Source organism: Amphibalanus amphitrite, unplaced genomic scaffold (genome assembly GCF_019059575.1).
Source record: "Amphibalanus amphitrite isolate SeventyFive unplaced genomic scaffold, NRLGWU_Aamphi_draft 001192F_arrow, whole genome shotgun sequence".
Lineage (NCBI taxonomy): Eukaryota > Metazoa > Arthropoda > Thecostraca > Balanomorpha > Balanidae > Amphibalanus > Amphibalanus amphitrite.
Genome location: NW_024882686.1, coordinates 153,619 through 164,267, shown reverse-complemented (window position 1 = coordinate 164,267; position 10,649 = coordinate 153,619). Strand labels below are relative to the sequence as shown.

The following is a 10,649-nucleotide window of genomic DNA, read 5'->3' as shown; positions in this document are numbered from 1 at the left end:
CTCGCGGTAGTTCCCCCTCAGCCACACTCCAGAGCGGTACGTGTGTGTCGTGTATTCGCACGTAGTAGCGGTGTATAAAATAACGGCAGCGCCACGGCGCCAAGTCAAGGCACAGGCAACAGATATGATCGCGGACCGCGGCTGGTCCACTTCGGACCACGGGTGGACCAGTGGTCCGCGGCGTCAGTACATTCGTTCGCAGTTTAACAATATCGGCAACTATTTGTAACTTGCGTCGACGGTGGTCATTTGAGCCACATCGGCAGAGGCGTCCCATAAACGACCTTTACACACGGGGGCGGCTCGCATGCCCGCTAATACAGCATATGTCACAGTAAGGCGGAGACGACGGTTATGAGGCGGCTCTGGGCGCCGCCAGCCTCCACACAGTATCACAGCCTGAAGTACCTCCCGGTACGAGAGAAGGCGATTGACAACCCCCTTGGTCCCAACTGGAGACGAACGGCACACAGACGCAGAGCACCGAAGGCACCACAAAAGCACTCAGACCCCCCAGCTCATCCCGTTCCATCACTGGAACAGATCATCCCGTATCCGAGCGTTGTCAAGGCGACTCGATACCTCTGCGTCCCTGCGGTGCGCTCTGTCTCCCAGCGCCCCCGTCTCACACGTCCATGGGATCCATGGCTCGGGAGAGTCGCGCCGTCTCAGTACGTTTACGCTGACTGCGGCGGACGGCGTCGGCCCGCCGGTAGGGCTCGTTTTTCAGACCGAGGAGGATGTCCTCGAGCGCGCCGTGGTAGACCTCCTCCTGGCCGAGGAGTTTCTTGTCGCGCACACCGGCGCCGCGCACCCGCGACTCCAGCTCCGACAGCACCTCCGCCTGAGAGGAGGAGAGGGGAGGGGAGTTATGACTCGGGGGTCCTTCGTGGTGTGATGGACAGAAGCAGTCGCGTCCCTCATATCATCTGACGTGCATGTGACAGTGTAAAATCGTCATACGACAAAACATCCAGAAAAAAAAAAACACAAACAAACAAAGACTATGTATATAAGAAAGAGGCAAGATGATGTGATCACTGTAACATGTCATGTTCAGGTGATATCTAAAACAAACAGCGAAAGTTGGCCTAGAATTTGCTGGGATCCAGCAAAGCATAAAACGGCATTTCAAACGCAAGAAAAGAGAAGTAGTTGGAAGAAAGGATCGCAAGGTCTTAGTCCTATCCATATAACGTAAGGCTCATGATGAATGACACGATGGTAAATCTAAGCGAGCTTCGTCAACGCAAGGTTCAGTAAGTTGCGGCAGAACATTGGGCGGGGACGAATATGGTCAGGGTTTATGCGTTCGTAAGGCGATTCTTCGCATCACCCACACCACTACCAGCCATAGATAGCTGGAAAGCATTGGGATGACAGGGCTAAGAGATGGAAACGTCCGGATGGAATGAAAGAAAGCTCGATAAGACGCGCTGATGCATATGTGCAGCAAGCAGAGCGAGTGAGGGAGATTGGGGTGAAGCCAGGCAGATATGGGTTATTTCACGTCATAAGACGAACGCGGAATAATTGATGCCATAGCCAGGTCGGAGCCGCCACCGGTGCCACCAAGCCACGGCCGCCACCGCTGTCCAGCCCCGGTTTAGCTGTGCACGCCGATCAAACGTCGGCATTTTTAATTTCGATCGCCACTCACGGGACTTGGCGACAAGATCACCTGACGGCCGTCCGCGGAAATACAGCTTCCCACGCCTGTCAACAGGTGGCAGCAGCGGCGCAGTGCGACCGACCAACGGGAACAAGCGTGCAGGCGTGCAAACTCCGTCAGCGCGGGGGAAAAGGCTCGGAACGCGCCGAAATTATCCTGGCATCACTACTGGGGATGGCAGTGATGCTAGTTGGGTGTCCATGTCTCGGACGGACCTAAGGTTAACTACAAAAGAACAAGCTGACTACGGAACATATCTAAGAGATTTGTTATTGGTCTGTAGAAAAGTGTAAGAAACAGGCGGGCCGCGGCGTCGAAGAAAAGGGGAGAAACAGATTAACAAGCAATGAGACAGAAAACAAAAGAAAACGGCAAGCGTGATGAAAATTCATGGCGTAAATCAAACATCACCATGAAATGATAACAACAAAAAAAAAGACGAAAACGGTTGAACAGCAAAGCACCCAGATAGACACCCCAGCCCGCCTGTGTTTCGGCCACAGAGCTCCCGCGCACCTGTTGTTTCTTGGCGTTGATTTTGTTCCTCCTGGTGACATTGGCCACGTTGTTGTTGTCGCTCTTGGCTGCAGCCGCGGCCACCGCCGCCGCCTCCATCTTACGGCGCTGCTCGTTCTCCTTCTCCACGTTCTGAGAGTCAGGTCAGCAGAGGTTAGCGGAGGTCAATCAATGCCAATTAAAGTCGGATGAGCTGGTGAGTAGCCAGGACTGTGTCCAGTAGCACAGAAAAGTCTAGCATCCCCTGACTGGCCACCCCATCTCTGAAATCTACGCGGTCTCACACCTCCAAAGCTAAATCCTGTGAAACAAGGAACCCATAAAACATTTTAGCACTATTTCAGCATGTACCACAAACTGAACAGCCTTACCACAGATGAGCGTTCCACCATCCATAGCTCGACTCCCCCTCCCTTGGGTCACCTCTCCGTTACGTCACCGTTCTGCCCTTGCCCCTTACCTGATACGCCCGCACGAAGCGGCTCAGGGTGGCAAAGAACGTGGTGGCGTTGATGGTGCGCACACTCTCTCCGAACTGCTCCACCACTCTGCCGAACGCCTCCTGCGCAGAGGTGCACTCGGCACGCACCCGGCTGCGGGGAGGAAATTAGGGAGGGGTCAGTTCAGGTCAGGTCAGGGCTGGCCAGGAGTACTTTACTACTCAGTATTCAGGTCAGGCGGGCACAGGCGCTCCTGTAGCGTAAAGCAACAACGACTCGCTATTTTATCGCTTCTCCTCGGTAAAATAGCAGCCAACAAAAATAGTTTCGTGCTAGATATTTAATGGGAGCAGACACGGCTTTCACAAATCACTTTCAAGCTTAACAATCCAAAATGTGACCCAGTCAGGTGGTAGCATCAGACTACAGACTCTAAGTCAGTCTGCATAAGCAATATTATTCGATATTGAAACCAGACATGTAACCATGACTCATTCAACGGTGAGTAGTTGCTCGAGGCATACCGTAGACTCATTCAACGGTGAGTAGTTGCTCAAGGCATACCGTAGATTACACTATCAGTCAGACGAGGACACGTCGGCTTGATAAGCGGAGGACCGCACATTCTGCATTACACGGCTGTGACTCAATGTAACTACCAGCTATCAATATCAAATTATTGTGCAAACTGCACAGATATAAGCGCTGATGTAGGCCTATAATTGAATTCACTCAGCGCAATGTGTGCCGATCAAATTCAGTCGGCCAGCTTATGTAGTGCTATAGCTTCTAAATGACACCCTATGCAAACAACTGCCCACCAGTCACACTCAACAAGCCCCGTGTTCCCTCCCGTCCTGTCCCGTTCCCTACACCCTCATTCCTCACCCCATACCGTCCCGTCAAATTACATCTCTGCACCCGTTACTTACCGCAGTTTCTCCTCAGCATTGGCCAGGAAGTCTCGGAGCGTGATCTTCATCGCCTCATCCTTGACGTTCTGCCGGACGAAGTTCTCCCGCCGCGCACCTTCCATACCCTTTTCCAGGTCGGCGACATCGGTTAGCACATTCTCCATCGATACTGTGGGAAAGGAGAGACGAAGTGAGTGACGAGGAGACGGGGATACGGGAAGAAGCAGCAATGAACATGGGTTTTAAGGTGCTCGGGAACTGGAAGAGTCTGAGGGGTGGACTGATGCTGGTGACGGAGAGTTGCTTGCTTTTTTTTGGGGGGGGGGGGGGGCTTTAGGGCGAGCCTACTACAAATGTCATTTTGTAATAATACATGGTGGATAATACATGGTGGTAATAGTTAATACGAGCCACCTAATATTACATGGTGGAGGTGGATGGGGAAACGGAAAGAGGGGTTGGGGAGGAGACTAGTGGTTGGGCAGAAGAGAGTGATGCCGGAAGGACAAAACGATAAGGCAAAGCCGAGCAAGAGTTAGAGGCCGGGCAAGGCGGAAAGGGAAAAGGCTTTCAATGGCATAGCAAACAGAAGATTGCTTTGGCATTTGTTCTGTCAATGACGGAAGGTAGGGAAGTCGAGGTATAGACACTGAGTCACCAAAGTTCACATGGGAGGCCAGAACCGGCTGGTATCGTACGGTGTTTGCATTGCAAAGTTTGTATTAGAAAATCACTTCAGGATAAGACTTGGCATCACTTGAACAAAAATAACACAATATGAATCAGTGAATCGTCAATGCTCCATCTTTCCGCACAAAACCTACAGAGAAAAAGGTTCATGGAATATGCCCCGTCCACTCCCTATCGAAGCATTTAGATTAGCATTCTAGCCCACTCTGCCCTATACCCTCCTCCCCCACTCTCTCCACCCTTCTCCCGCTCTCCGTTCCTCTCACCCTGCGCGGCCTTCTCCACGAAGGTGAGCTCCGTGTCGAATCCGACCGCCTCCGGGACCCGATCCCGCACCGTCTGCGCGATATAATGCAGCAGACACTGGCGCTTGTCGGTCGACTTGGTGTCCGTCAGGTTATCCAGCGAGCTCAGCTTGAAGCCGTACGCCGGGCCGCGCTTGGCGCTGTTCATGTAGTTACCGAACGCCAGGATCACTTCCAGGAGGCGGCGGAACTTTTTGGAGTTGGCCACAGAGTTGGAGGCGGCCAGCACGGCGTGAATTTGCTGCCGGGGGAGAGTTCAGCGGGTTAACGTGGTTATGCTCAGGTAACTACGACTATTCTGAGGTTATTCGGGCAAGATCGAGCTCCGATATTAACTAAAGATCCACGTGGACCACTGAACGTGAACACAAAATGAACCTACATAGAGTGTAAAAAATAAAAATACACAGACAGCTACTGATACCCCACTTCCAGCTCCCTGTCGGCACAGCGGCTACTCACCGGCTGTATGAGGTGAATATTATCAAAGAAGTTGCCCATGTACGCCATGACCGACAGCTTGTTGGCGAGTCTCTCCACGCGACTGAGCTGAATCAGGTACTGGTCCTCGTCGGTGAGCGCCGACACGTCCTTCTTGTCGGCGATGTACTTGTTGTAGAGCTTGGTCTCCTCCTCTGTGGGCACCATCCTCTGTAGCAGCTCCACCATCTCCAGCGGCAGCTCTTTGAGGCTGAGCAGGTTGATGGCGCGCACCACCTCTTCCACCGGTCGGTCCAGCTTACGGCGGGAGATCGCTGGAAGTGAGGGGGGGGGGGCGGGTCAGAGAGGATTCGGGGAGGCAGTACACGATAGAGGTCCGTCCATATTGGCGTTAGAATTGGATAGTTAGAGACCCATGACTTACACAATACACACAGGAGCTGCTTGCATATACCCGCATACGCCCTACACGGTAGCCTTCACTCAAAGACATGATTTTAATTTGAACGTGCACATTGCTGGAACCCAAACCCAAAATGATTTTTTTTTTTGCGAATTCTGGTCATCAAAAACCTAGCTCTTCACTTCGTCCCCTCTTTGTCTCCCCCCCCCCCCCTTGACCATCTTCACATCGACCAACCTATGTTCCTCAGCCTGGTGTGCTCCAGCAGTGAGGTCTTCTCGGGTTTTTTGGCCCGCCGACTGCCCAGTGTAGACAGGCCGTCAGCCGTGTCCACCGAGCCGTTCGGGAGGATGCTGGTACCGATCTTGAAGTGCTCCTCGAAGTCGGTAAAATCGATCACGCTGGCCAGTTTTTCGTCGTCTAGGTCGTTGAAGACGGTACCGCGCACCTGAAGGGAGGCAGATGCGTCAGATTGTGCTGTTTCGAAGGATGAAGTGTTGATGGTATGGTGTTATCCAATCACGTATGTCGCACATATTTGCTCGTGCCGACAGTATTATGAAACCGTTTCGCGATGGACTACCCGTACCCATACTGTATAATAATGATGAAAAACATTTCAGTCATAGAAGCCGAGAAAAATGCATGAATATTGGTTTGTAAGTCGTAAGATTTTGTTGTTTAGGCAAACCATCGTCATCTCTCACTCTGCGCCCTATGCCCCATTTCCCACCACAAACCATCGCCCCGCCTCCTCTGTTCATCAGTCACTCTTCGGCCTGTCCTCCTCTCCTTAAGTCGGCAGCAGTGCCGTTCGGCTCACCTGGTTGGGTTTCAGCGCGATCCAGTTGAGCGTCGGCAGCTTGTACTTGGTCTGGTGTCTCCGTTTAATCGTCATCGAGCCGTCACCCAGCAGCTGATTCTGTCCGGGCGGCGGGGGCGGCGGCGGCGGACCACCCCGGCCCGGCAGGCTCGGAGCGGGCGGGGGCGGCGGCGGCGGCGGCGGCGGAGGTGGAGGCGGGGGCGGGGGAGGCGGTGGTGCGGCCGGTCCGGCCGACTTCACAGCCTCCCCGCCCGCGCCGGCGGCAGTGCCACCACCCCCTCCTCCGCCCCCTCCGCTGCCGACAGCGCCGGACCGAGGCAGTGAGTTGGAGAGGGTCTCCAGCTCCTGGATCTTGTTCTCCAGCATCGACTGGCGCCGCTGTGACTCCTCCTCCTTCTCCGTGACGGCTCGGCGCAGAGTCGTCACCTCCTCCGTGAACTGGGAAACGCACACGAAATACTCGTCAGTGGAAAGTTCAAAACCCCCACCGTGAGCAGACATCACCAAGATGTCGCATTTTACATAATGAGGTGATGACTTTTGAAGACTCGCCGCCATAAGTTTGAACTACTATTTCGTTTTTACGGCTCGATTTTCAGAAGCCACAAAAAATGAAACACAAAGCAATAAAGAACTGATAAAAGTAAGCTCCCAGGAAGCCAAGTAGACAAATGTCGGCACAGCAATATTTGAGGTCGGTCCGAACTTTGAGCTAACAGTTTACTGACAGCCAAAGGTGACTCGCACGCTGATTACGACGGTGTGAACCCGTGTTTTTAGAAAACTGATTGATAGAGCACGTCTGTAGAGCACGTCTGTAGATACAGAATACAACGGCCATTTCGTGCCCATCCTCCCCTCCTATCCTAACACTCAACACCCTCTTTCTTCCCTCACCATTTGTCACGTCGTATCCCTCTATTTCTCTCTCCCTTACCCCCTCACACCTTCATGCACCTGTTCATACAGCTGATCTCTCTCTACCTCCCTCCCTCCCTCCCTCTCCCCCCTCACCTTTTGCGCCTGCTCGTACAGCTGATCCCTCTCTCTCCGAATCTCTTCCACCGCCAGCTCGGCGTCCGCCAGCTTCCGCAGCGCCTGCGCCTCGGCCTCCTGCAGCTCCTCCTGAAGCTGCGCCAGCTCAGACTCCAGCTCGTCCACGCGCTCGATGTACACCACCTTGGTCATGGAGTCCTCCATGAGGGCGGCCACGTCGAACTTGTTGTCCAGGTAGGCCGAGATCTGCACCTGTGGGACGAGGAGGGGTGGTTAGAGTCGAAGATACAGTGCAGCTATGGTGGTGACGAGGTAGGAAAAGATCACCGGTTTGCAGGAGATGGTGATGTAGAGCAAAGGGTGGTGGTTGTAAATAAAGGGGAAACTAATGATGTTTCATTTTTAATCACACGTACTGAATAGCGATCAATGTAGTAAAAAATGGCAGATAGACTTAAAACAAACTGTAAGCTCCGTGTTCGCATCTCGGCGCAACCGAATAGCTTCAATAGACTAATCTCGATAAGACCACTACGAAGGCACGCCTACCCCAGGTAAACTAACTTGGAGCGGGGAAGCGGAGCGTCTAGGGGTGTACGTTTCCGCGGAGGCAGCGCTTCTAGGGGAGGGTGTGTCGGCGGAGGCCGAGCGAGAACGTCGGAGGAGGAAGGGAGAGGAGATCACCGAGGCCGGGTCAAAGCGGCGATCACCCGGCACACACACCTGCGTCTGACGGTATGGTGGCAGGGCCGGGGAGGAAGGCGAATTAGAAGCGAATGGAGTGGTGAAGAAGTGTGCGGCAGTGAAACGATTTGATATGGAAGCTGCTTACAAGGATAGTCTAATACGGTTATTAGAAAAAATAGCGTTGGAAAATGACAGCATCAGCCGGCGCGCTGGTGTGGTACTCCATAAGCAACTGGTCAGGAGCGTATCATCATTATTTCCATAGCATTATAACCCCACAGCTCGTATCCTATATTCCATATTACGTATCATCCAAATCCACGCCGCGGCTCCGTCTACTGATTCGCTGCGCACCCCTGCACTCCTCCCACGCCCATCCTAGCTACGAACTCCACCCCGGCGCGAGTTCCCCACCTGCAGTTCCTCGCTCTCAGTGTTTCGCAGCTTCTCCAGGTAGCTGTCCAGCCCGAGCACGGAGAACTCGTACTGCAGGTGCACGCGGAAGTTCATGTCCTCCACAGAGTGCACCACGATGTTGATGAACTGCATACAGGCCACCTGGGGAGAGGGGAGGGTGGTGAGATGCTGATTGCAGGTCGGGAGGCGAGGTGGTGTCATGCAGTAAGTTAATCAAACTGAACAGGGCACCGGGCATTCACACATACAGGACAGTCCCAGAAGCGGGAGAAATCATCCGCAGATTTCAGTTTTGTATCCTATTTAAGGTCATCGACAACTAGTGTTACCTGTGATCACTTTCTCACTACAATATTTATATCGGTTTTTATTTTTACTTAACTTTCATTGAGCTATCGAAGGCGTCTCATCGACCAGAGGCACTGCAAACAAGTCTTCCTTTTTGACCCCTCCTTCCCTCCCCTTCTCTTCCATCCCATCCCCACTAACCATAAACTCGATCTGGAAGATGTCGTACTGCACAAAGTACTTCATCAGCGTCTGGAAGCGGAAGTCCTCGGCGCACACATCCTTGAAGTTGGAGAAGGCGCCCAGGATGATCTGGTGTCCGCCTTTGACCAGGCAGATGGCCGCCAGCAGTTCCAGTACCAAGGCCTTCGTCCTGACGAGATGAGGGTTAATTAAATAATCAGCGATAATGTGGCATGATGTGGGTCATGCATGACCGAGCACCACCAGGCTGGATGTAGCAGCAAGGGCATCGAGCTTGTAGTGTGGATGCTCAAATACTGGACGTAGAGGTAGAAATGCGATTCAAACTGTTAGTCAATTGGTAGAATACACGTAATGCTAAATCGGCGCCGCATGGTCAAGTTATAAACAACGACTACGGGTACTTTTGTTACGATGATGACAATGAAGGGTTACATGTGCATGCAATCAATATGAAAACATGGAAAGTCTACACACAAAATTCGCTGCAAGCTTGACGATTTGTACCCACCCATTCATTTATAGTTCTTAAATCTAATCCATCCACCTAGGATATTCTTCTTTTTTTTCGTAAGTACATGACACAGTACAAGGATCTAGCGTGCTTTATCAAACAGGACTGGGTACACCACGATCAAAACGGAATCCACATATCAACGCGGATCTGCCGAAATATAAAACCATTCCACTAGCTACGTGACAGCATTCTAAATTTTACTCGACACCTGTCGGCTTACACGGCCCAAATCCAGACGGTCGGTGACAGCGGCTTTACAACAGGAGACAAGGCGCACAAGTCACAGACACATTCTGCCGATCCAGACCCTGAGCATGGCAACACTACAGAACGGGTCAGACCACTCCCCCCTCCTCCAGGACGGCGGGCATCTTACGGAGAAATAAAAAGAAATGAAAGTTCAACATGTTTCATACAAATTCAACATCGTTTTGCGTACACAAAACGCACCGCTCTGCTTCCCTATATCGGGACTTCCCTAAAAAATACACAGCGGATGTGTGTTTGGTGATTTCTTACCAACGGGAATCTCCAACGACCACCACCCAGAAAAAGTCAACCGCAGCGGTAGCTACACAAGGATAAGGAAATTCCCTGGACAGACGGCGGCAGCTTGTGATAAGCCTTGTAGCAACAGGCGTCCTGTGTCCCGATTGGAGCGCAAAATCAAGAGACACTGACATTAAATGTGCCACCGATCAATTTAGGCTCCTGAACAAGGTGCGTTTCTTTTACACATCGCCCGCTATCCTTCTCCCCTGGGTCCGGCGTTGCTGTAGTTGTTGCTTCCCTTTTGCCAATTACGCACCAGTGCAGAGCGGGGCGTCTCACGCCATTCCCGTCCGAGGTCGAAGTCAACTTCCTTTGATCGAAACGCTGATACATAAGGCAAACCTAGATGAACTTTCAGAACCCTCAGAGTACCATATTGTTCGACTGCCGAACCTCGCACCATACTGCAAAGCCATGCCATATGGCCATAACATTCGTCCGTACTATATTTTACAATCGTGGAACTCCGTGCCATCTGGCATGGTCCGGTCGAAGGCATTGCTCCCGGGCCGGCCTTTAAACACTCCCGGCCCGGCCTCCGGCACTCTACCGCACGTGCCCAGCATCTCTGCACTCCGTATGGGCTGTTAAATACCTGAATACCTGCCGCCGCCGGCCAGCCGGACCCCGGAGGCAGGTGAGACGCCCACCCCGGCCCAGAACGACCCAGCCGCTACCGACATTACAGCCGGCTGAGCGGCCCCGTGGTGTGTTACGGTACAGCCGCACACGGGTTTAATTACATTAACTGAGCACAGCTTCAAGTGTAGGTTCAACCATAGAC

The 10,649-nt window shown here is 52.7% G+C and overlaps 1 protein-coding gene across 2 annotated transcripts in view; it reads right to left on the bottom strand.

Moving 5' to 3' along the window:
- Positions 1-35: 35 nt before the first annotated feature.
- The window catches only part of LOC122370992 (formin-like protein), a 55,329-nt gene continuing 44,715 nt past the window's right edge, over positions 36-10,649 (bottom strand). Inside the window, exons 8-18 of one of the 2 annotated variants that reach the window (XM_043347020.1) lie at positions 8,794-8,965; positions 8,302-8,445; positions 7,219-7,452; positions 6,205-6,642; positions 5,619-5,829; positions 5,000-5,292; positions 4,499-4,778; positions 3,561-3,711; positions 2,649-2,781; positions 2,189-2,320; positions 36-844 (exon numbers count right to left, since the gene is read on the bottom strand). In XM_043347020.1, the coding sequence (XP_043202955.1) occupies positions 626-844; positions 2,189-2,320; positions 2,649-2,781; positions 3,561-3,711; positions 4,499-4,778; positions 5,000-5,292; positions 5,619-5,829; positions 6,205-6,642; positions 7,219-7,452; positions 8,302-8,445; positions 8,794-8,965 (2,407 nt within the window). In that variant the 3' untranslated portion in view covers positions 36-625. Of the gene's footprint in view, positions 845-1,651; positions 1,717-2,188; positions 2,321-2,648; positions 2,782-3,560; positions 3,712-4,498; positions 4,779-4,999; positions 5,293-5,618; positions 5,830-6,204; positions 6,643-7,218; positions 7,453-8,301; positions 8,446-8,793; positions 8,966-10,649 lie in introns of those variants that run through there. The other variant, XM_043347021.1, reaches the window with a different exon arrangement.